Source organism: Anser cygnoides, chromosome 5, assembly GCF_040182565.1.
Source record: "Anser cygnoides isolate HZ-2024a breed goose chromosome 5, Taihu_goose_T2T_genome, whole genome shotgun sequence".
Lineage (NCBI taxonomy): Eukaryota > Metazoa > Chordata > Aves > Anseriformes > Anatidae > Anser > Anser cygnoides.
The window spans coordinates 22887616-22914387 of NC_089877.1; the positions used below are offsets into that span (position 1 = coordinate 22887616).

Consider the following 26772-nt stretch of genomic DNA (forward strand, 5'->3'; position numbering starts at 1 on the left):
AATTAGCATCTTTTTAAACACCAGAGAAGAAAGTCAGTAGTCGTTTTTGAGTTATCTAGCTCCTAGATAAATTTCTATCTCAATTTTAAATTGCCTATAAAACTGTATCCTTTCCATACTATCAGACACAGCTTAGATCATAAGTAAGATTCTGCCATCCTTACTTATCCTTGGCTACTCTACATGTCCTCTACTTTGACATGTACCGTAAGCTTTGATGAGAACTGTTGATAGACAGTTAGCAGCTTATACCTCTTCCTTTGGGCTCTATCTGTTCACAGAAATAGCATGACACCCATTCCTACAGGTCAAAATCATGCACAAATTACAATGTACATATCTGATTCTGCATGGACAGTACTTGCATTCCCAGTATCTGGATTATTTACTGAACCGCCAGTGTCAGTGGAAACGACACAAAGGCCTGGACTGCAGCCACAAAAAATATTAGTGTTAAGTAACAATATAACAGGTTCCTGATGTGTAAAAGAACAAAGTTTGGTAAATTATTTATGTTTGCATGTATTAATAAATGAACAGTACTTCAAGAACTTTGTTATAATAAAAAACACATTTAATTAAAATATGATACAACTGGTTTTAGTAACACACGTATTTTCCCAACAGAATTATCAATGTAGTTAAAAAGAAAATTATCAAAATATACCAAACATACTAGCCCCTAGCTGAAAATTATCCCCAGCTAAATTGTGAATATCATATAATCATTTTTGAAAAGGAAGCAGCTGTTATGTACTATTACAAAGTCTGACTCTCAGACCTAGAAATTTCAGGCCACTGCAGCCCAAAATGCTGTTGAACAATACACTGTAGTGACATCCAGGAGACTGCTTAGTGAAACAGTAAGTATTTTGTCACTATTTAAGTGACAAAAAAAGCGTCCTTCACATAGAATGCACTGTTCAGAAATCATAGGAAGTAGTAATAAAAAAAATCTGAGTAAAATCTACGTTGTGTCTTCATTTAAGGTACAATGGCAGTTTCAGTGTCCTCGGAACTGGAAGCATATCTCTGAGGGAGCAGTTTTAAGCAGCAATGGCTGCCTTGTTCCAGAAGTACTGGGCTCTTAAGAACCAGAGAGTTAATGAGGACAATTTGCACAAATATGCACAAGCAATGCCAAGATACTCATATTTATCTGAATGCATCAGTTATTCTATCATCAAGCCATAACAAACATCCTCAAGAAATACTCTGGGATAAACAGAGCCTGTCCTATCACAGAATCTTTCAAGTATAGTTAGGTCAGTTCAGATCATAGAGGAAAAAAAAAAAAAAGAAAACAGCAAAAAATCAGCACACTTTTTTGCTGAAGCAAAAGAAACAGAGTATGTGGAAGTTTGGCATGAGAGCTTTATACTGCAGTCTTTCAGACCCTATTTTAACATTAACTTACCTTGTATTTCCATGGTTAGTTTGCCCAGAGATAAGTTTGCATAGCCAGAAAACAGTTTTGTCAGCTGAAATCAGATTTAACTTCTGTTTCCAAGATACTCCAAAATTCAAAAATCTGATTTTTTTGATACCTTAAAAAAAAAAAAAAAAAGCTAAGTTGAATTGGCTTAGATCTTGAAAATTTGAGTTTTGATTTTTTAAGTATTTAAAATGTTTTTTCCTAATTATCTAAAACATTTAGCAGAAAGACATGGAGGATAGATAATACTCCGAGATTTTCCTTTTAGAAATGCTGAAGCAATTTCAACAATTGGAAACAATAAAAAAAAAAAGGCAACTCAACCAAACAACCAAGTCTAAATGAAAATTAATTTGAGAGATTAACTGACAATATTCACATCAACCATACAGATCTTAAAATGTTATAATCTTCTCTTGGAAATAAATGGCTTATCAGAAAATCCCTAGTTCTACAGATAACTTCTGCTTCTTCTCATCCGATGAATACCCAGGAGCTTATTTGTAAAACCATTTTTGCCAGTATTTCAGATATCAGCTCTATTTAATTTATCAGTTCAGCCCCTAACATGATAATGATCCCAGATCCAGTGACATTTGCCTTTCCAACTCTCATGTCTTTTTACCTTCCATCACAGTCTCCACACTTCTTCCCAAATTTCATGTCATTGTATGTATCAGTCTGTTTTTCTCTCTCTTCCTTGGTTGGATAATAGCACCCAAAGAGTATGATTGTGTCAAAATGAAAGATATGGTCAATGGATTTCCACAGGAATCTGTCTTTCATACAGGTTTATTCAGTCCTTTACTTATGACCTGAATAATGAACTCCATTAAAGTTATGGATTATAAAGAAAGAAGACAGACTGCAAATGCCGCAGAAGCACTTGTGATTCAAAGTCGAATGAACTTGACAAATCATTGTAATGGCCTGGAAAAATTTGATGGGCTTCTACACAGAACGTGCAGTGTAGAATGTAGAATGCTTGTGCAGCAATAATCTACTGCAGACATGCAGAAATAGGAACAAAACAATTACTTAGCATGGACAGATGTTGAGCTTATAATGGACCATCCTCTGGATGCAAGTCAATATGTCAAGAAGCTGGACTGCTGGAAAAATATAGCATCGGGATGCCTGATCAAAGCTGTAAGCCTGGAGGTGTGCGGTCCGGGAACATGTGAGATGAGGGAAGGCCTGGAAACAGAAACATGGCAGTGGCAGAATCTGAAAGTGGGATCAGCCTGATTCAGCAAAAAAAAAGTCTTTGCCCCCTTTAACATTAGATCTGTTGCTGCAGGTTGAGGAGGTAAGCTTTTGAAGATAAAAGGAGAGCTCCTGCTCTGCTTGGGACAGTTGATGGAGTACAGCAGGGGCAAACAAGTGGAAGTGACGTAAGGAACAAAGGGTTTATGCTAGCTCACTTTCTTCCTGGACAGATGGTGCCTTCCTTCTGAGGTAGAAAAGATACACTTATTTTAAGAGAGGAAGAAAGATGACTATCTCTACATCTTTGAATTCATGTGTGCTGTCACAGGAAACAAAACCTGCCTGCCTTTTTTGGATGCTATTAAGAGCATAACAGAAGGCCAAAGGCCACTATCTTCCACTCTGATCTTGTAAAACAAAAAAAGTTACCAGTGTACTGAGCCCAAAAGCTTGTGCTTGAGTAAACTCTCAGCCTGAATTTGAAAATATTAAAAAAGACTATTTGTCACTTCCTTCACATATTCATTCTAACAGTTAAAATTTGAGCTTTATTTCCCATCTCACTTTCCATCCACCATCCAGAGATTGCTTCTTTTACTTCATTTTCTGCTTTAGCTCTGCTTTTTTTCTCCTTGACAAGATGCACTATACTATTGAACATACTGTTGAGGAACATATTTTCAAAATACTGATCCCAGAACTGGATATCATATTCTACAATTTGTCTAACAATGCCAGTAGTAATCAACTGTGTAAATACATCAAGACTTAATTTTAGGTCAATTATTTTGACCTGAACAAGAACATTGTCTATGTCAAAGAAGGTGCCTTATTCTCTAGAGGCATATCCTGCATTATTTCCTAGGTGTTTGGGTTCAGATTTTTAAAAAGTTGTAAAAATTAAAACACATGCACCAAATAATTGTGTTAAAGAACAGAAAGATAAACAGATAACTCACTGTTCAAAAAGTTACAGACCAGTTACATCACAGATAAAGAAAAGCAAAAAAGGGGATGATTCTTATTCCCAGTGAATAGAACAGAATTCTGTCTATACAATGTAGTATGCTGAAAGAAAAGAAGAAAGTTTCAGAAAAGGATGTAAGTGGGGTGTCAAGTATACAGTTTATGTGGGTATACAAAGGTCACTATCCACCCTTCATACTGCAGTAATTCAGAGTAATTAGAAGTAGTATTACAACAGCTTGGAATTAAGTCCTATTTTGGTATTTGTGCGATACACACGTGCAATAAAAGCAGTCCTGTTTCAAGTACTGACATCTTGTCGAGCATTTGCTACAAACAGGTAAGGCTCTGTACCTTGGGGGCAGCTGGGGAAGGTTTTCATAATTTGATTTTACAGTGACAATCTTTTCTACACCTCTTCATGTGTGTAGCTAGATGCACAAACTGTGTAGCTATGTGAGGCAAACTTTTTTTTTCCCTTATAAGTTCACATCCTGCTTACTTGACTGGTACAAGCATAGTGAAATTTAAACACCCAGAGTTTTTTCCAACCGTGCCTGTACAGATTGGCTCAACCAGGTGTGCACACAGCATCAGGTCACAGGGAAGAGAACAGACTGTTGTGGACGGTCTTTTCCCCTCCTTAGCACCAGTGCAATAATTCTCCCATCTGGAAGGCTCACTAAATAGATGACATTTCAGTCAGTACAACAGGCCAGGTTGTACTCAGGATCATGTCATGTGATTTCACTAAATCCCTTTATAAATAGTATTTGAATATGACTGGCTGACAGTGTAGAATAAGTCCTGCCCTCATCTACTCCGATTACAAAGGTGTGTACTCAATGGGTGATACACCAATCAAGCAAGCCAGCAATCTGTAACTTTCAAAAAACACCACGGTCTTTCCTTTTGAAGAAAACCTCACAACCATGTCTGCACACAGGACGTGGATCTGTGGGTAGTGACCAAAGAGCTATAGTGCTAGATTTCACACAGATAATAAAAATATGGGTATATAATTCACAGCATTTCTACTTTGTAATGATTTTTTGATATTAGTTATGATGATGTTGACTTGCCTACTCTGGCTGCTGTTCAGCACTACACTACCTCTCCTCTGTAGTTATTTTAAGAGGTGCAGAAAAGCTGTGCACAGTAGCTAAGTGCATGTACAGCTGTCATTTTTCTACTCTTTCCTTTGAAAGCAGATGCCATCATGTGACTCACGTTGTGAAATGCTCAGTTAGGTGACCCCATAATTAAATATGGCAAGGCCAGGCGAGAGGGAGACAACTCACCACCCCTATTGCCATCAGAGAGCCATGTCTGCTTTCTCCACAGTGAGCTGTAAGGAAGAGGCACTCTGATAGTAGTTGATGACACTTATGACACTTCACTGCATTCAAGGATCACCTGGACAATGAAGCAATGCTGTGGGATCTTTGAGTATGCTGCTTTCAACAGTGGAGAAGTGGACTGAGAAGTGGGAACTAAAGTGCTCAGAAAAAATCTCACACCAGCCACCTGATATGGCTCTGGCCTTACGTTTGCATTTGAACTTCTGACAGTCATTCGGGGATAGCATTCTGACCTCACACAGTCTTCCTGCTATAGATTTACACAAGAATCTCACAGTCCTCCTGTGCTGCTCCTATATAGGATAGCTGGCTGGGACATGGGGTAATGGGTAGCTTACAGTATCAAAATGCCTCAGCAGGCTTTGACATGAGAGTATAAATGTACATACCCCAAAACATCCAAGCATGAAAATGGCCAGTATGTGGGAAACTATTAAGAAACAGCCCATCACAATGGTCACCAGCACAGCTGGGGTACAGTACTGCACTGAGACTGATCCAGTGCTACAGGAATACTGCAGGCAACAGCAACATTAAGTATGGTTTTCAACAGCGACGCCAAAGGATATGGTTGAAGATGATTGTAACTCCCGACGTGACAAGAAAAAGTCACTAAGTGGAAGTAGTAATCATCTTAATCTAGAGTGCTGACGTTTTCGTCAGGTTTGGTAGTTTGCAGAGGATACAGATTAAAATGCAACAATTTTAATAAGAAAATTTGCTAAAGGATAAATGGATTCAAAAATATTGACGGTAAGGTATTGTCTGTGCAAATGCCAGCTGGGAAAGAAGCTGACTACAGTAAAACGTGTCCTAAAAACAGCTAATCAAAATGAAACAATGTTGCAGCTGTACATTTGGTCAGAAAAGCAGTTTGCAAAGAAACAGGTGGTAAATTCCATCAACCCCTGTGACCTTCAGACCTTCGGCTGGTGCTGCCATCCTTACAGGTGCCATATGAATAGCTGTAGTTTCTCCTCCGGTACCTAAAATATTTACAGCTCATGTTCCCATCGACAACTGATTTCCAAGAGGAGATTAGGGATATTTTTTAAGATTACATGTTGTCTGACACCGGTACTACTTCTGCAAACGGACGGGACTTACTGTGAAAGCTGGGAGGAAGGACTCGTCCCGGGTTGAGGTGTCAGGGAGCCCCCTCAGCCCTGACAGCAGCTGAACCTGGGAGCGATGTCAGGGAAGAGAGGGGGCAATTTGTGCCCCCCTTCCTGCCCTGGGGGGGCTCTGCTGCCCCGATCCTGCCCCCGTCCTGCCCCCCGAGCCCCCCGTGCTCCCCCCACACCGGGTGAAGCCCGGTGGGGCGCCTCGGGCAGCTTTAAGCTTTTATCGGACGGGGCGACGGGACAGGGGAGGCTCCCCACTGACGGGGGCGGGTGGGGAGCCGGGGCTCGGCGGGCCGAGGCGACGCCGCCCCGTCGCGGGGGCACTCGCCGGCTGCCGGCGGGGGCTGCGGAGCGGGGCCCGGCGCCTGTCGGGACGCGGCCGCCGTGTGGTGGCGGCGGGGCCGGGCCCGGCCCGTCCCGGCTCGGCTCGGCTCGGCTCGGCCCGTCCCGGCGGAGGGCGCGGCCCGTCCCGCCCCCGCGCCGCGCACAGCGCCAGCAGCCGGAGCGGCGGCACCACCTCGGCGGCGGTGGCGGCGGCGCTGGGCCCGGCTCCCCCCTCGCCCTGCGCGCCTCTCTCACCGCCTTTTCCTGTCTGCATCCTCCCCGGACCTCCGCCCCCCACCCCCCGCCATTTTCACCCGGGAGCGGCAGGGCGGCGGGGACTTCCCTGAAACTTCGCGGGGGAACTCGAGCGGCGCCTCCGGGGCGGCCGCCAAACTTTTCGCCGCGGCGCCCGCCTCTCTCCCCTCCTTCCCCGGGCTCCTCCGTCTCCGTCTCCTCCGGCGGGCAGTTCCCGATGAGCGCCCCTCCGCTGCTCCGGCCGCCCAGCCCGCTGCCGCCGCCGGGGGCTGCTGCTGCCGGCGGCGGCGGCGTCGCCTTCCACCTCCAGATCGGGCTGAGCCGGGAGCCGGTGCTGCTGCTGCAGGACTCCTCGGGGGACTTCAGCCTCGCCCACGTCCGGGAAATGGCTTGCTCCATCGTCGACCAGAAGGTAAGGAGAGAGCCCCGAGGGGAGCCCCCGGGCGCCGCTGGTGGCTGCGAACTTTCCTCTGCCGGCGGGGCTGGGCTCGGCTCCGGGGCACCCGCGGCAACTTCCCGGCGTCTCCTCCTCCTCCTCCTCCGCCGCCTGCCCCGGCTCCTCGCCCGGCCCCCGCTCTGCCTCCGCGGCCCCCGGTGCCGGGCGGGATGCTCGGCGCCCATCTCGGTGGCGCCGCTTGTCGCCGCGCTCAGGGCTGCGGCTCAAAACAGCCCCCCGCCGGCGGCGGGGGGGCCGGGCAGAAACCTGTCAGCCGCGAGGGCGCCTTGCGCCTCGTCCCAGCCTCCGCTGGAAGAGGAAACTTTCCACTCAAAAAAAAAAAAAAAAAAGAGAAAGAAGGAAAGAGAAAACAACAACCCAACCCCAACAAGGAAAAAAACAGCCTAGCGTCCAGAGCGGCGCGAGCAGCCCCGCGCCCCGCTCCGGGCGGGGGCACCGGCGGGACGGGGCCGGGGGCTCCGGTAGAGGCCGGCGCCGCGGGGAGCCCGGTGCTGGCAGGTGGCCGCCGCGCCGCAGGAGGCCGGGGCGCGCCGCACCGCGGCGGGGTCGCTCTGGGGGAGGCGGGGAGCGGAGGCAGGCAGGCAGGCAGGCAGGGAGGGAGGCAGGGAGGCACTTGCTGCTGCTGCTCCTCTGGGGCCGGAGGCTGGCATCTGCCCCGAGCCTCCGCTGGCCTCGGCCGTTCCCCGCTTCTCTGTGTTAACAGGAGCGATGTGCGTTGAAGTTTTACTCTCCCGGTGGTTCTCGTGCGAGGGACCGAAGGGAGCGTTACAGAAGAAAACAAAACCAAAAAAACCCCAACCAACCGAAAGCCAGATATCCTGGATAGTTACAATGGAAAAAAATATTTTTTGTTTGTTTTTGTTCCTCCCCTTGTTTTCACTGATGTAAAATAACTTCAAACAGGGTATTTTATTTTTTAAAGTTTTAGGTTTGTTCGTAGAGAGCCCGTCACCTGAACTTCACTAGAAAGTCAATTTTCCCTATTTTGAAGAGCAACTAATTACATATTTTCAAAAAAGTACGCAATACATATCTTAACTTCTAAATTTTATGTCTCAGTTGCTGGTTGAGGTGCTTGGCTACCTGCTTTGCTAAATTAAATTCTGAAGAAAGACATACTTTTTTTTTTTTTAACATCACCATATTTGCTTTCAGAGCTGGGCCAAAACTTTGTTGCTTGGTCATATACGTCAGGCACAACTTAAATACTTTTAATATTTTGCCATTCATGTGTTATTATGCTAGCAATAATGGAAACATATCAAGATTGTTGCATGCATTGTTTATGTATTTGTGCTTGAGTAGCTTATTCATTACATGGGTTTACAGTAAGCTTGAGTCTAATCTTTCATACTTCCTAACAATTTCCTAATTTCCTAACAATGTAGTATTGTCTAAAGAAAACTAAATGCGTTGGCTTTTCCTCCAAGAGTCAGGCTTATCTGAGTAAGTACTGACATAAAAATGTCGAGCGCATTAATTTGTTTACTGACAATAAAAAAGAGAAAATCATTTAGCTGCTTTTCTATAGAACACACCTGAACGAGGAACTTTCTTCTAGGCACGGTTTCTCAGAGCTCTAATTACTGCTTTTGCAAGGCTGGTGAGAAGAAAGTGACTCAAAGAAAGGGAAAATTGGAAGAAAGAGAGGGCCTTCTTAAAAAAAAAAAAAAAAAAACAAAACAAAAAAAACCCTAACAACACCACACTTCAAGATACCACATATTTTTTATGAGGTAACTCTTTCTGTGTGTTAGAGATTCATGATTTTTTTTTCTTTCCCTGAAGTTATTTGAAGCACTGCTTGCTCGTGATCTTATGGGAAAGATCGATTTGCTTATCACAGTTAAGCAGGAGACAATACCATAAAGAATATCTCAGTGAAATCTCACACTATTTTCAAGTTTCCGTGGGTTTGTAAAGTAGGTAGGTGGTGCCTGCCGGGTACCTATTTTGTCCCAAAGTCACTGTTTGGTCTGGACTGTTTAAGCGGTGTATCAAGATGAGAAGAAGTGACTTTGTTTTTTCTCTTTAGCTTTCCTGTTAGACTGCTAATATCAGCTCTGTCTTTGTGGTTATACTGTTAAACATTCAAGCAATCCTCTTGCATGTAACTTTATTTATAGGATTGTGCCAGCTTCCCTTTAGTATCAGTGTCAGATGATCTGTTTATAGAGAGCCTCTCCCATGGTAATGTGGGTATACCTGAGTGAAGATATTTATGACCCTTAGTCTGCACAGATTTATCAGCTAAGTGAACTTAGTGCTTAGCGTGCGGAATTTATATGAAATTGAACTAAGCTTCTCAGAGCGTGCATAGTGGAGCATACGTAAGCTTGAGTGGGGTGTGAATTTGTAGGGTGTGTATGCGTATATGGGTTGATGAATGCATGTGTATGTAAATATGTAGGAAACCACCATACGTAGATACATCTATATGGTGGTTTTATATATAAATAATATATACTGTACATAGGTGTGCACAAATATAAGTTTTGCTATGTATAGTATATGTCTATATTTTGAAATAAGCATTTTTTTTGCATACATTTACACTAGTGGATTTTAAACAGCATCTGAAGTACAAAGGTTAGGCTTGCTACTTTTGGTAGAGAATATAATTGTATTTATTATCTGATACATGGTGTGAAAAATGGAATGAACAAAGAGTCTGTTTTTCTTCCGTTATCCATGAGCCACATTCCTTCAGGAAGAAATTGCATCTATCGTCCTGAGATAGTTATATAGAAATTTTCATAACAATTCTAAAGATGAAATGGTATTTGCTAGTTTCAGGCATAAATCCAAACACATTTAAATTTGTTTAAAGACAACTAAACTACAGTTGGTTCCTTTGAGTCTGTGTTTGTTTGTCTTTCTTAGAATCAGTGATGTGAAAACCTTGAGACTAGTTCATGTGGGGTTACTTGTTCTTTGGCTGAGAGGGAATTTTAACATTTAAAAATGTGGCTAACAAGAAATGAGAATAAACTGAAAAATGTGTGTCAGTGTTTGACCTCTAGGCTGACTCCCCCACAGGATCAGTAGGAGAATATTGTAAAATACAATCTTTGTTTTCTGAAGATAAATAGTTTGAATTATTGCCCTTTTTGGGTTAACTGCACACAGTAGAACCACTTATCCAGGGCAGAGCACACGATGTAGGAGCACAGCATATTTGTAGTTGTCCAGAATGGTCATGTTATCAAAGACTTTTTATTTAAAGTTATTAGCAAAAGAGAAAAGAACTTGCATAAAATTTCCTACACTATTAATACAAAGAGGAAAGTTTATATTTTCTGATTGCTGAAATTCTTTGTCACCTTCAGTGACTCACATGCAATGTGTTGGGTTACTGTAGTGGCATTGCCAACTTTTGAAAACTTTGAGTTCTTAAGTAAATATGTGCTACAAAGTTGTTTGGCAAAGTTGGTTTTTTTGTTTTTTTTTTGAGATCTGCATGGCTGATGGTCTGTGGGTTGCTACCTTATAAGCTTTAGAAACTTGAGGCAGTTTGAATATGAACACAGCTAGGCCGGTATAAGTATTCTTCTGTTTTTTGTGTTTTCTCTTAAAACAAACATAGAGGAAACAATTTGATCCAAAATGGAAACAAAATTTGATCATTGGCTGTGCATGTTTCAGACTGTTTATAAAAGTACTGTTGTAGGTGGTTCCCTGGTTTGGTTAATTCTGAAACTTTGCAACAAATAAAAACAGTAATAATAAAAAGTAGGCCATTTCAGGAATGGGGAAGGACAAAAAGAAAAATAAAAGGATGGTTCAAGTGGTATACTGCAAGTGGAATACTGTACCCAGATTCATCTTCACATAGGTATTCAGTGTTTAAAGTAAGAGAATAGTCAGAAGTCAAACCACAAGCTTTTTATAAAGTATTGTCCTTACGAAGAATTGAAACCAAATATATTTACATTTGGGAGCAGGTACATATCGGATTGTGCTCCTGGTTGACCTTGATAAAGGAAATCCAACTTATTCTGAAATAAATTAAACAGGAAAACAAATGTAAGCTTAGATGTATGGTTGTTGGTTTTTTTTTTGCCACATCCCTCCCCGGCCAGAATCTTTAAACCTGTGGTCTTAGTGAAGAAAGGAGCTTTTCTGAAGATTGTTTTGAAAATATTCTTAACCTTTTCTGCCAGGGTTTCAAGCAGCCATGAAAAACATATGGATATTGTTTATATGGATGAAGGTTTTTGTTGTTGTTTTTCCCCCTAAGTCTACAAACTCTCTTAAAATAAACAAGGGCCTGATAATAATAAAATAATTTCCTTTGGAGTGGGTCGGGGACTCACAATAAATAGTGTACTAGAAAGAAAGAAAGAAAGATTTTTCCCTTCAGGATAGACAGAGGAACTGTGAAAGGTTTTTTCCCACTCTGACCAAAACCTGTATACTGTTGACTCAACACGCGCATGCAGACGTTTCGTATATTCACTACATATTTGGCTGTAGTCACATCCTTTGTATGTTTGGGGACAGTTAGTACAGATGTGTGTTTATCTGTTAAAGCTACATTCTCTAGGAGTTTTTGCCTGATGTACACTGATAACAAAATGTTCAACTTCTTGTGATTTCTCTAAACTGAATGCTTTCTGCCTGCAAAGAAACAAAGTTGTTCAATTTCATTTCAGGAATGTGACGTGCCTTGTCATTATGCATGTAAACATATTTCAAAGTGAAAGTACTTTTCTAATCTCACCCTTATAAACTAAAGTGAGACTTTTGATGTTTGCTGCTCAATCTTTTATTGACTTTACATTTATTATTCTCCACCCTGGAAACTGTAAGTCAGTGTACGCAATGTTAGTTTGTAGATCATTAAAATTACATTTGGAGAATGTGTGAGAAAATGCCAGGAAAAGGATAACTGATGAAAGGGAATCAGTCTGAATTTGTTTAAAGAAACTGTTTTTTTTTTTTTTTAAAGAAATGCTAACTTTGTTATCTAACATGTCAGGGATTTGGATGAGGAAAGTTGGTCTAATGCCACTGAGTTATCTAGACCGTTTGAGAAATTCCTTGCCAAAGATTAAAGGCTATCAAATGAGTTCTCATAGAATAAGAAATAAGATCGAGCTTTGGACAGAACACTGGCTTGTAACCAAAGCAGTTGACATTTTCATTTTTAAAGGAATTATAAAAGGAGTTCTGTGTTGCTGTTGTGGTAGTCCTAATGATGCTTCCTCCAGGAAACACATAATTTCCATAATGATTTTAAAAACTATAAGATGAGTAAGCAGATGAGATGCTTCTCATTGCTGATGATATGAAGCTCAATTGCCAGAGAAAGAACAGAATTTATTCCTGAAGTTGCAGCATTTTCCAGACAGAGGTGCATATGCTGTATGATGTGCTTAGTGAACGTGAAGTACCAGGGGTCGGTCGGTCTGTCTGATACCAGGCTTACTGGGCACGAGCCACATGGGTGACCTGTGAATGCCCAGTACGTCCTGAAGATGCAGAGGATTTACTGTTTATATGCAGGTTATCTGTGTTGTGCAGTATGTATGGTGCATCAGTATGTGCCAAGTCCATGTGCAGACTTTGTCCATGGGTATTTTTCCATGATTTCTGGAAATGCCTCATAAATATCCAAAACTAGTTTTTCTTCTTGTCTAGGCTTTTTTCCCCTGTTGGGAGAAATCTGGCTGTATGGTTACCACGTGTGTTACACAGTGGTTACCTGCAAGGAAACGAGCAGACTTCTTGAAATCTGCATATTGTTACTTTTAGTTTCTTAATGTTTTCCTGTATATGAATCTATTTTGATTAAAAACTTTTGCCAAATTTACATTAGCTTTTTTTATTATTTTTTTTTTAGTGAATCTGCGATAGGAATTATTTTAAGGACGTCCCTGGAATTTTTAAGATAGGGCTATGTGTAATTAAAAAATATAGCTGATAAGGCAAAATTAAGTACAGCGAGACCAAGAGTTTAATCATCTGTTTCAAGCAACCTGTGATAAGTACATGCCTTATTTGTAGTTTTTTAATTACTTTTGTACATATCGTAGGTCATCATTAACTTCTTGACTTTGGTGTCTGTTGGACATCTGGCAGGTTTATGTTGACATTATGTAACGTAGCTAGAGTTACGCAGGTGCAATTTAGTATATATATTAAATCTCATCCCAAGTGTTTATCCAAAGCATAGGTGAATTCATTTTAGCTACCCTGTGCAGACTTCTAAATGCTCTGCACCTGTTGGAAAACATCTTGTTTCTGCCTTTCTGATTAATCCTCATCGTACAATGGTCTGGCTGTATTGCCTGGCATCTTCAGCGGGGTCAGTGTAGGCGTTTGACTTGTATTTGGCTCTTGCTGCTCGGAGGAGAGCTGCTCTTTCAAACTGTCTTTTGGAGCTCCTATGTGCTTCTTGCGTGATACCAGCTTATCTGTTTTGGGATGGAACTGACATCTGCCTTAGGGTGTGTTCCAGTACAGTACCTGTTTCATTTTCAGTGTCAGACTTGAATATCTTCTACAGAGGCTTGATCGTAGAGGTTCTGCTGGAAAAGCTACTGAGTTTAGCTATCCTGTCTCGTTAGCTCTATAAGTATTTGTGCTATATGAGAATAAAAAACACTCTCCTCTTTGAGATGCCTTTTACGTCATCTTTGACAGTGATTTGGTTTTCCGTGCCTGATACGCTCAATGTACAGTGTTGTGTGAGGAGGCTTTCAATGCAGTGCCTTGCTCTGCTTGGCTGGCGGGGCCCTCACCAGGCTCAGCATGGATGCCCTGCATGAACATCACAGTGCTCTGCCTGGACCTCACCTGTGTTTGCATCCTTCTGTCTTTTGGAGTCCCTGTGAACATCCAGGATTTTGGAAACCAAAACAGGTTTCTTTCAAAGGCTTTCTTTTACCTTTCTTTTTCCTAGTAAAGGACTATTAGTAACGCTGTGTGATCTCTTGCTTTTTAGGACTTTTTCCTTTTAAATATTCCTATTCATGCAACAATCTGAAATAATGTCAAATTTCATGTCACTCAAAAAATAACATGTAGGATTAAAATAACTTGTACACATCTGTTCTTAAATTTTTTAAGTACAAAACCTTGAAGCGTGTGCTTCAAGTCAGCTACTTCATGGGGCACATTTTTTTTTTTAAATCCTCCTCTAGTTTTATCTGCTGGAAAAACATGCAAAAATTTAGAAAGGTAGTATAGTGTATTACTTTATAATCCAGAAATGGATCTGAACATACTACAGGGATATATGCATACTCATGAAGGTAGACATACATTTCAGTGTATAACATTGTGTTTTACTTTCTCTTCCTCCATGAAATTGTGGCTTCCTTTAGATTGTTCCTTGTAATTCCGTTTTCTTCTTTAACTGAGGAAAACTTAGTCAAGATGTAAACTTTCACTTCTTGCACCATGGTATAGTGTATTGTCATAGTGTCTCCTTGTAGAGACAGTCAGCTGTCTGCACCTATGCTGCAGTCAGAATCAGCTCAGAAACTGCAATGACATTAAAGCTAGAACATCACATGTTAATTTGATCAGTACTTTTTTTTCGTTAAAATAGGAAACCTGAATATACTTCATCTAATCTGGATCTTGGCTGCTTCCTAAGAGGAGTAAAGAGTCTTTTTAGAGGCTTTCGTTAGCGGTTAGCATAAAAAGGTCTTTCCACTGTAATTTTAAGCACAAGGTACGTGAACTGAAGGTGCTAACCAGAACCACAGTTGCCAGTTATAAACCTTTATCTTGTATACTTCAAAAGAACCATATCTGAACGTGTCCCGTGCAGTCTGAAAGCATATTCTATTTTTCCCAAGATTTTTTTTTTTTCTTAAAAAAAGGTCAACCTTGAGAATACTTTTTTCTTGAGCGTTAGAAATAGCGTTTGTTAGCATCTTGTCAGTCGCAAAAGCTGCGACAGGGAGCAACATTCTGGCTATGAGGCAATTTCTCTAAAATACATTTATCCTTAAAAACAGCAACTTCAGTGGTTCTATTGCTTTATCTTTTTCCTACCACCTATGAAATCCTGTTATGTTAGTCATTTGTTTGTATATATGTCGACCATACTGGTAAAAGCGTACGATAATCTGAGGCTCCAAAAAGTATGTAGCGTATGTCCTTATGCAATTCATGAATGGTAGGCTAGAATCTGTATTCAAACTGAAACAGTCCTGAAAACCCTGTAGAATCCGTGGGCCACAGAGGGTTGTTTATATGATCTAAACTTCTTAAATAGTGGTGTTGATCCATGGGATGACAGTGTGTGGGATGAAGGAAACTCAACTGATAAGGAAGACAGTATGGTTTATTGACACAGTTTCCAGTCTGGTAAAATCAAACAATTTGGAAAACAAATATTTGTCTCTATACCTAGAAACATATGTCTAGTCTGTCTTTAACCCATGTTTATGATCTGATCATGCGTTTTGTTTTCATGCAGACTGAATCTTACCCAGAGAATGACACAGTTTCAAACCTATCAACTAATGCCAGTGTTTAACTGATCATCCAACGTAAACCTCCTCCTCCTTCCTTCCATTTGATTTATGTTATTTGGCAAGTATCACAGTACCTTGGGGGTTCTGCGTGGTGAACAGGTTCTTGGAGGGAACTACATAAGCACTTCAAGGGGAGTTACACAGGTGATAAAGCTCAATTTTTAGCTAGTGACAGAGGGTGAAACAAAGGACAGTGACTGCAAATTAGGGTTTGAAAGAGTGGAGGACTAGAGCAGGTACCCAGAAAGAATGTGGAAACATCATCCTTCACTTTTGGACTTGGGTAAACAAAACCTTGCGTTGGAGATAGTCCTGCTGTAAGTGGGAAGTCAGACCAGGTGACTCCTGAAGGCTGCAATGTTTCTGTGGTTTTGAGAGTATGCAGCTCACCACAATCAATAATTAAACGAATATTCAAATTAAAGTGGCAGCATTCCCCCGCCACAGCTGAAGACACAGATAAAGTTTATTAAGGAGCTGGCCCAGCCTATATGTGGCTTAATAAGTCTGCTTTTTTTTTTTCTTCTTCATGCTTTGTGCTGTATCTGTGGTCTCTTGCTTGTCTGAATGGAATATTCAAAAACTAAAAACATAAATTCTGATAGTAGTATGCTTATAAGACAGTAACAGGTAATAAGGATCTTTGAGAATATAGCTATTAAGGAGGTACATTAAGGCAGTCACCGTGCTGTTTTGTATCACCTAGTTTATTTAAAAAGGGAAGCATAGCGCAAAATGGGAAGTTGTGGCTGATAGTTAAATATACATACAAAAGACGAGGTAGAAAGCAGCTGGAAAAATATTTCTAACAGTGCTTTTGAATCTTTAAGCTTGCGTGTGTACCCTTGTTGTATTGATCCCTCATAGATGCTATGTAGCCTTATTAGATTAGTAGATTAGTATATGATAGAGCCTTATTATATGCTGTATTGTACACAGGATAAAGTTCCTGCCATCTGTACTTTGCAGTCAAGGTATACTAGACAGCTGGTTAAAACACCACATCTTAGACCACATGGAATGATGTCTCAACATTAAAAGCCACAGCTTATCAGCAGTATCTCTGAAGACAGCCCTGAGAGAAATTCATCGTAGGCTGTCAGCGAAAGCACAGAAGTTCCTCATGGAAAACTGTGATTAGCAGAAATGGTTGGCAAAATGTCAGCCTTTTCAAAATGAAATAAAGACCTGAAATCTTACAGGTTAGAAACAACAACAAAGCCCGACAGTGTTATGTAGGGGAGGGTCCTGCTTGGGTTATCTGTCCTCATGGGGTGGTGAAGGTTGTCTGTGCAGAGATGAAAGGAAGGAATGATAGAATGAAATAATACACCCATCTGCTGCAAAGATTGTTTAAGTGGAACAATGTGTAATTTTTCAAGAATGAAAGAGATTATTCCGCTTGGAAAGTGAATGAGGACATGCTTGGTTTATCTGTCTTTGCAGGGAGGACATGTACGTGTTAGAGATGTTCCACAGGAAAAAGATGCATTATTTAGACACTACCTTGCTATTCAGGCTTAGAAGTGAAGTCAAAACTAAAGCTACTGAGTACTTTTTTTGTGTAACTTGTTCCTTTTTCCACCTTTCTTCATATTTCCTATGCTTCGTTACGGGCTCTTATCGAATGGTCACACTAAAGTTAATATCCTGGACTGATAGACAGCTATTGAGTAAACTAAGGGCGTACAGTCTAAGCTAAAATTTGGCTGCTGATAGTTTAATGTATTTTAAGCATGCTATGCGTTCACGGATTTCACATAACGGTATGTGCAATTATATACTTAAATGTAAGAATATTAATATTTTGGTAACATTCAATGCAGCATACAGTTCATATTTCAAACTGTGGTCACGTAATTTTGTTTAATATCCTGGCTTACCCAGAAATAAGTTCTTGATGCTGTTACAAAAGAAAAAAAAATGTCACTTTTACTGAGTTGGGTAAGTTTAATTTTTGGATATAACCTAGGTAAGAGAATAAGGATGAACCCCCTTTGAAGAGTAAACTGTGAAACAAGAATTTCTAAACTTTTTAAAGCTACTGAAAATCATTTGTTTCTTAGGTGGCCTAAGAGCAAAAAACTTCACAGATTCAGCTTAAAAAGCCTGCAAGTGTTTGTTTCTATATTTGAGAGGTAAATAAACAATATGTAAAAACTTGTTAGGATGTGCGTTTGGAGATGCCTCTCAAAAAGATTTGAGGGAAATACACCCTCAAGACTCTCCCTAAAATAGTGGGTGTGTCTCATTCTCATCCGGTGTTGATGAATGAACCTACATGTTTCCTTTAATTTAGGAAGCTTCTTTTTTTGCTATTAGAGGAAAAAAATGGTAACATTAATAATCAAAAACCTGATTTCTTATTTAGTAGTGCAAAAGGGAGGTTCTGAAAACAACAAAAATCATTATGTAACGAGAAAAGCTTTGACTTGCCCTTTGTGAAACCTAATTTCCATCTTTTAAATAGGAGTGCCTCAAAATCTTTCACTGGTGTGGCATGATCATTGCACCCTTTTTCCCCAGTGTGTTTCAGTCAAAAATGAACATTGAATGTTTGAATGTCACTTACGTGAGTACCGATACACAATGGGATGAGATGAGTGTTTTTTAAAAAACAGAGTCTGAACCTCATGATAATTACAAATACACTTATGATGTCTTTGGACCTAGACAGCTTTAGTTTTCTAATTTAGAGCTTTTTAATTGATCTAAATTCGTTACTGACCATACTTTGACTAGGTGGCTTCCCAAAGTCTCTTGCAACATCAATGATTCTGCAGTTCCATGTGGTGAAAATTGAAAAAAGCTTCTTCTATTATTAAGTACAACTTACATTCTCTGCTTAGCATAGATTCACTCCTCCTTTGGGATTTCTTAGGTGGTAACAACAAGGACCACAGCTTGCAGATTCACATCAGAGTCTTTCATCTACTTTATATTGATCTTCCATTAAGCTGCAAATAGTGGCAGTCTGCCTTGTGTGCTTTATTTTATTATCTCATTTCGTTCTTCTTTCTCCTTTGGAAGGAAAATGGTATTTTTTCACTTAATCGTGGTTATTTCATTCAAATGTATGGATGCTTCTAAAATTTTATCTTCTAATTCTCAAGGGAAAAGCTAGAAATAAAATTGCTGTTAAGTTATTTGTATCTTCTTGCTTGTGTTTTAATATAACATGAGGAGGACAAAAAGTTAAACAAAAGAGTAAAAAAATAAGTAATCTTTTATTCGTGAGATAATTCCATTCCCAGAGGTTACTGTAGTGTTCTGTACTGCTTTCCATTTTTGGTATTTACAAATGCAAAAGCAAAAATTTTCCTGTTTAGTAAGTCAGAGCTTCTGTTTAACTATATGTACTAAGAACAATCTTTTCAAGCAATCTAATTCAAGCATGATTCAGTTTCTCATTCATTTTTCTTCATTTTTTTTTTTTAATTTCACAAATAAGTGATTAGAATAATTGCTCAGTTTGTTAATGTTTGGGTGCTCAGAACATGGTTTCTCTTTTGAATGGAATGGTACACCTATAACACTTAGTATGCGTTTAACTTTTCCTGTACTTGTTATCTGATCCACTTTAGGGCACAGCTGCTCTGAAAGGTCAGTGAGGGAGGGAATGGGAACAAATGACAGGCTGACAGAGTGGGTGCTGTTGAAGGAAACTAGATCTTGGTTTTCTGTCTCTAAGACTTTACATGTTTATTCTTCTGTCACCTCTGAAATATTTTTTTTTCTATTGTCTGGATTCAGTTGCATTTGATGGAAGACTAGAAATATCAAAGAATATTGAAGTTCTTATATTTTTCAGGGACCAACATCTGGGTAGAATAAGAAGCCAAGTAACCTGACTGAAGGTAGGCTGTCTGTGAGCTTGTGTGTTATTAAATTGCAGAGAATTCATGTTGGAGAGAGATAGTTCGGCTGGTGTACAGAACAATAGAGTACTCCCACTTATTTTTAATTCTCTTATTTTATAAAGTGATAGTTTTGTATTTTGTGCAGTGTTATTTATATATGAGGACAACTGTACACATATATACATTATACACTTATACACTTGGACTATTGTGGATATTGTGGAAAAAAATCACGTATACTGAAATTCACAGGGAAACTCAGATATGTAAAATACTAACTAGGTTGATTCTTCTGTATTTCTTCTAAGAAATTAATTGAATTGTTTTTGAAATACAATGTTTAAGTGAGTATGTTCTTTTTCTTTTAGATTCCATTCTGGAATTCATTTTCTCTTATTGCTTGGAAAATGGGGTTTACATAATGGGAATGTAGGCAGATGCAGGGCTATAACACTGAAAAAGGAACCTTCCAATATTCATGCAGAAGAGTATTCATAGTGAAAGATTCAATTTCTGTTCTTGCAAATTCATGTCATTGAGATACTGTGACAACTTTTTTTTTTTAATCACACAGTAATGAGTAGATGAAGGAAAACTGCAAGCAGATGTTTTTCTGGAAACTAGGTACTGAAGGTGCCTAGTGACTTCAGAGGGGGAAGCTGGACAGTAAGTGAAGGGCAGCTAATTGAAAACATATACAAGTTATCTGTGTACAATGTATTATGGTCTGAATATACATGTATTTTGTTTTGAAATCCTTACAATAACGAAAACATGGTCTGAAGCATGTGCTGCAGTTGCTGTATTCTTTTACCTGAATGGTCATTAGTATAAAACACTTATGTTAATGAAAACAGAAAATTTAGGTTCTTAAAGATCACTGGTGCATGTTTTTTCAAAGTTAGTGTGACTTTTCAGAGTAGTCAATCAAAATGACTAATGACAGTACCCTCTAAAACATTTTGATTGAGGTAAACAATATTGCCTAAATAAAGATGGGCAATTACATTATGTCAGATTGCTAAAACAAATTGCCAATGACTTCCTACTATTTTCCTAAATTTGCATTGCATAACATTGCTTCATGCAGACTGGCTAAATGTTGTTAGGGAGAGAACAAGGGGCAGAAAATGGTTGAAGTACATGTGGAAAACATTTTGGAGTGTATTGAAAGTGTGTAACTTGCAGCTGATGTTATACGGAGATTGTAAAAGCTGTATTCACATTGGTTTCGTCTGTGCTAGACTTGTAATCCTTCCCAACTTAAGATGCAGGGGGGGTTCTCTGGCTGTCCTCCTGGAGGCCTGGTGATGTGGGCTGTGCTCTAAGAGGATCCTTGTGCACCTTGGAGCACTCCTGCCCGGCAGTATGGATTGGCCATAATGTCTGTTGCCCTAAAGCAGCTCAATGAAAAAGGGACTGCTAGCACTGAGAGAATGAATTTGAGACGTCTCAGCCTGAAAAATGAAGCTGCTTTGCTGTCTTTTGCTTTTGGAACATTTGGCTTTTAGAACTTTTCACTAACATCCAAAACTGTATAGAAGACCCAGCAGAATCAATTTGTTATGGTTAGAGGAAACATTTTAAAATCCTTTCTAGAAACTTTATTTGATAAAGGAAAAATAAGCACAACTATATTTCTGTCCTTCTTGTGCTTTATTTGCTCATGGAAGTTTGTTAAAAATGCAAAAAGTAAGGACATCAGTTTTATTTTTTACATTTTTACAAGTCTGTCTACACTTCTAGATGCCAGTTTTAGCCTAATGATATAGCTGCAACAAAGTTTAGTTGTTGTTAGCAGTTCCACCTTGTTGCTTAGTTTGTTTTTAATAGTACAGTTTCATTTGTGTTGATGCCAAATACTTTAAAAAAAAAAAAATTAAGAAAAATCCTTATACTTCTTAAGACATCACAGAATCACACTATCATGTTGAGATTGGACATGACTTTAGCTGACATATCATCTTTTGAGATGAGATTTTTTTTATGATTGCTAGTTGAAGATATTTGCCTCTTCCATTGGCTAGATGCTCTTTCATGTAGTAAAAGATAAGACATGCCAAGAAAAATGTCCTGTATGACATAGTCTTAATCTCCAGTGGGAGGAGGCAAAAAAGGCAAAAAAAACCAGCAAACAAACAAACTTTAACATTTAACCTGTAGGCCTAATTTGTTCCTAATACTTTAGCATTCAGAAGAAAATATGCCTGCGGGAAGAGGGTTTGGCTAGTGATGTGTTAGATATGAACTCTGAAAAATGTCATTATAAAAGAATGATATAAGCATGAATATATTTCTGTCTTCCTAGTATGTACTGATATGCACTGTAGCATCTGTCAGCTGGAACTATTCTAAGGTGAGAGAGAGAGATTTACGGTGTTGTGTGGAATTGAACTTTATTATATGATGGAAAATCAGCTTTGATCGTACAGAAAATAAAAGAAATCTAAAAAGTAAACCATGTTTTTTGGTTTCGATTTTTAAATATTAAAAGTTCTGACGAAAGTCAAAATTTCCTGGATGTTTTTTGTGTTAATGTATATCAACAAATATTTTTTACCATCAAACTAAGAGTTTTTTTTGCAGACCTCAGTAACTCAGTAGTGCAAGAGATTTGTGCCTTTTTTTTTTTTTTAACAAGTCCAATGCAATGTCTTCCACTTGGACACCAAGTATTGCTTTCTCAGGTTGTAAAATCTTAAACATCTGAAATTTTCTGTGATAGCAGTGCTTTTTCTTCACAAGTCTATGCAAAGAAGTAGAGACTTCTCCAAACATCACAACTGTAAAGATCTTTTGTAGATGCAGCATTTACCATGCCAGTTTGGGTGGAATGTTCTTTTTTCCTTTTAACTTGGAAACAAATGTTCAGAGAGAAAGAGTTTGTCAGTTGGCCCATGTGTTGAATAAATCAAATAGATTACAGAGTCAGTGATAACCCTCCCTGGCTCCCCCAGCCACACTCAATGAACTAACCAAATAACCTTTCATACTTGGCAGGTAAATGAAGCAAAGGCCAAAATTGAGATGGAATCATCTGACTTCATGAGCTATGAACTGCCAAGCGGTACTTAATAGATTTCTGGAGGTACCTGTTTCCATGCAAAAACTCTCATTTGTGTAATTTGGTTTGCCAGTCTGCCACTGAGTATGGGATTAAGAACTTTGTTTAACAAGCCTATGTGAATAAGCTAACATAATAGTTGTCCTCCAGACATGAGCTTGCATCTGTTTCTTTAATGATTCTTTTAGAGGTGGCATGAGATGTCAAGAAATGTTTTTTAGAGCAGTATCAGTTTTCCTACCATTATTCCTGATCTTTTCAAACTTTGCATTCATTCATATTCAGCATGTAACCCCTGAATCCTTTTCTGAAAAGTGTTAGTTAACTGGTTGTTCTCCATGCTTACTTTTCCCAAACCATGTCTCCAGTAACACATGCCTGTAAAACTTCATCCTCTTTTCTTCAGGTTGCTTCTCTGTTTTTTTTGGAGATGTTTTTGAATTTCAGCCCTGTGTCTCATGCATGTGCTGTCTGTCTCAGTTTCATATAGTAATGAAAATTTTGTAAGATTTTTTTATTATCCAGATAATCAATGACATCATTATAAAGAAGTTGACTGAGACCAGGCTCCCCTTTGGAACGTGCCCTTCTCATCCTCCTTCCGCATGTCCATGCTTTCTGACAGTGCTAAGCCCTCCTTGGGTCTGGGTCTAGTTATCCAATCAGTTTTGTCTTCATTTTAAGACAATTTCAGCCAAGTAATACCAATTTTGCTTTGAAGAATGTCTAATAATTAATAGACAATACCTTTAGGATGAAAGTTTAGCTGACCAGTCTATAATTCCCACACTCCTTTCTTTTCCCCTGATTTTTATGTCTAATAGGCTTTCATTCAAGTCCTTCCTTTACTGCATTCATCCACGAGTTTTCAAATGCAATTTGAAAATGCCAGAATTGCTTTGAATTGTTTTAAAATACACTAGATGAAGTTTTTTAGAGTTGGTCTTTGTTGAAAACATTAGTGTGAGTGCTCTGATTTCTTTTTGTCCAGTCTGGGTTAGTCATCTTTGTTCTCTGGTGGTGTTTTTAATGAAGTTTGATGAAAAAAAGCATTTGAAAGTTCAACGTGTTTCATATCATTGATCTCCGCAACATGTAGCAGGCAAACTCTTTTGTTGTGTGTCTTAAGACTACAATTGTAGTGAAATTATTACTTGTTATTGTTGACACTTTTTACTAATGCAGTCTCTTGTGCTTTAAGTTTCTACTTCTGAAAGCTTTCATGATTGAGGTCAATCAAAAACACATGATTTGCCCAGTTCAGAATTTTTGTATTCTTTCTCTTCTGCCTGTTTTGTTACTTTTTAATGAACTGCCAGTTTGGGTTCGGAGACCTTTTGCAACTTTGAGATTACTGAGGTCTGCAGGGCCATTGCTTTCATTTTGTTCTTCTCCTTCCTGTCTTTGCTGAGGAATATGAATCTTATCATGCTGTGGTTGCTCTTACTCAAAGAGCTTTTCACCTTCTTATTCCCAGTATTTTCCTTTGTATTGGTTGTGTTTAGAATTTGAAGAGCCTTTTACTACTTTCTTCACCTTCCAAAAATATTTACCAATGCATTCCAAGAACTTGAGGGACAATTTTGTGCCTTAGTGACTAGTATAATTCAAAAAGAAAAGGAACGGGATTTTTTGTGCAGTCTGTTACAGTTCTAGTAGTAGATGTTTACATTGCATATTTGTCACCTGTGGGAAATTTGCACCAGGTGTCAGTCTTAGGTGTGTACCACGTCTGTGAGTTATGCAGAGCAGACTTCTGTGCAGACAGACTTGTGTGCGTGCACAGGGAGCATACGGCTCGGAGGGCATTGAGAAGATGCATTTTCTTTCTGGGGTAGATACTTCTGTCTGCCTTGCAAATGAGGTGCTCCTGTGCAGGAGTTCAGCTTTGGTTCCACTGAAGGGGAAGCTGTGCTGAATGTACCAGTGATGTATTTCAGTGTATTGTGCATCCACCCCAACAGTGGATGCAGGGCACATTTTTACCTGAAGAAATACCTTCAGTACACCAAGCAACTAATCTAGATGTGTGAGTTTGGGTCCTGCTGTACGTCTTCCACAAATCCCTATGAGATCAAAGTTCTGTGCTTTGAATTACTCTGCCGGCTATTTAAAAAAACTTATACAGCTAATTTTTAATAGTCATGTAAGCCATTTTACAAGCTAATTAAGTCTTAATTGCCCATTAAAACATCCACATCCTTTAGTTTATTCTCCGGTGTATTAACAATGTATTAAGCTGTTTCGTGAGCTCTCCAAACTGTTTTCCTCCTGTAATGTTACTGTGAGTAAGCCATCTCTCTGTCCTTAGGATTTTGTGCATGTTGCTGTGTGTTTAATCTTTACTGTGGAGTTTTGTCAGTACCTCCTCACTTTGTTAAATGGTGATGAGCCAGCAATGTCCCCTCACTGCAAAAAAGGCTGGTAGTATCCTGGGCTGCATTAGGAGGAGTGTTGTCAACAGGTCAAGCAGGTGATCCTTCCCCTCTGTTCAGCACTGGTGAGGCCATACAAGTTCTGTGCTCCTCAATACAAGAGAGACCTGGAGCTACTGCAGAGAATCCAATGAAGAGCCACTAAGATGATTAAGGGACTGGAGCATCTTTCCCCCGAGGAAAGGTTGAGAAAGCCAGAGCTGTTTGGAATAGAATACTTCAGCTGGATGGACCTTCAAAGATCAACTAGACCAACTACCTGACTGCTTCAGGGCCAACCAAAAGTTAAATCATTGAGAGCATTATCCAAATGCCTCTTCAATGTGGGCAGGCACGGGACATCAACCACTTCTCTGAAGCCTGTTCCAGTGTTTGACCACCCTCAGCTTGCAAAACAGAAGGCTCAGGTTCATCTTATCAATGTATATAAATTGATAATAACAAATTGAACAGAAGATTAAAAGAAGAAGGAGCCTACTTTTATACGTTTTTCCACTACTAGTGTATTTGCTGTCAAATTTTGATTATTTGGGTTACATATGATGTGAAGGATTCCTGTGTGGTTTCAAAGTACTAGCCAGGTCCTGGGCTTCCAAATGCAAATGGGATCCAGCGCAGTCAGACCAGGAAGGCTGCAGGCAGCAATTGCATGGAAAAAGCTAAATGGTCATTGGAGACTTCCTTGATTAGCAGTGTTACTAAAAGTGAACAGCATGTTGGCAACTGTTGCCCATGTTCCTAGGTAATGATCAACTAATCTTTGTTAAATACAAGAAGGGAAATTCACGGAATTTACTCTACATCTTCAAGTATGTGCCAGTTTGTAGTAGAGCTAGGTAGGTGAGCTACTATTGCTAGTACAAATACTAATTTCAGCTAGAAGCTGTAGAAGCAAGAACATGATTTGGAAGGGGTTATTCAACTTTGTGAATATTTGTTATCTTTTTCTTTGGGGGGAAGAATAAATATGAATTATCTCTTTCCAACACTTTACCTGTATTTATTTTCACATTTCTGCTACCATGTGTGCAGACTGACTTATGTCCCAGAGTTTCAGAGTGTTTGTCTTCCACCCACTGCTTTCTGAAACTACAGTAACGTGCCTCAGCTGTCTCTGCTTCTGTCAAATCCATAACTAATAACAAAATGGTGCTTTAAAAATTAATCAGACTGTTTCTGGGGGGAATGAATACGTGATCTGCATGTAATGATTTTATCCAGAGAATAGAAGAATATTCAAAATGTAAGTGAATAGTATGTAAAAAAGCATAAAGCTTAGAAATGCGTGCTCTGCTGTATTTTTGTTAAAAGTTCTTACAGTGAATCAGTTCATTCTCCAACCATTTTTAAAATGTATTGCTACAAGTGAATCACAGATCTGACGGCATCTTGGGTGTAGTTATGTTGAAGCCATCAACTATGTCTTATAAATTCAAATGATGAATTTAAATGTGTTTATAAAGTTATGTTGCAGTATAACTTCAAAAATGAAATTTTCTCGTCTTCCATTTTCCACTTTCCTGGCCCCACTTCAAGATTTAAAAGTTACAGATGTACTTTACTTTCTTACATATTAGATTGTTACTGGTAGAAAATAAATGAGCTGTTTATCGTGCATTACTTTTACTACTGAATATATGTTACAGTTTTTAAACCCTCACTGTGGCCTTGCTGACCCCTTTCTTTTTTTAAAGAAAAATAAAAAGCTATGTTTTAACCCTAATTGATCAAGAAAATGTTAATCAAGAAAAAAGTCTAAAAATGTAAGAAAGATGAAGATGATGAAC

The 26772-nt window shown here is 39.4% G+C and overlaps 2 protein-coding genes across 8 annotated transcripts in view; one reads left to right on the forward strand and one right to left on the reverse strand.

Annotated features, from left to right (window-relative positions):
• G2E3 (G2/M-phase specific E3 ubiquitin protein ligase) overlaps positions 1-6106 on the reverse strand; it is a 243817-nt gene extending 237711 nt beyond the window's left edge. For 4 of the 5 annotated variants that reach the window (XM_066997263.1, XM_048058865.2, XM_048058863.2 and 1 more), the window contains exon 1: positions 1418-6106. The gene's annotated coding sequence lies outside the window, so the exon portion shown is untranslated. The remainder of the gene's footprint in view (positions 1-1417) is intronic. The other variant, XM_013174290.3, reaches the window with a different exon arrangement.
• Positions 6107-6603: 497 nt separating this feature from the next.
• Positions 6604-26772, forward strand: part of PRKD1 (protein kinase D1) — a 131303-nt gene continuing 111134 nt past the window's right edge. For 2 of the 3 annotated variants that reach the window (XM_048058698.2, XM_048058699.2), the window contains exon 1: positions 6604-7086. In XM_048058698.2, the coding sequence (XP_047914655.1) occupies positions 6892-7086 (195 nt within the window). In that variant the 5' untranslated portion in view covers positions 6604-6891. Of the gene's footprint in view, positions 7087-19541; positions 22575-26772 lie in introns of those variants that run through there. The other variant, XM_048058700.2, reaches the window with a different exon arrangement.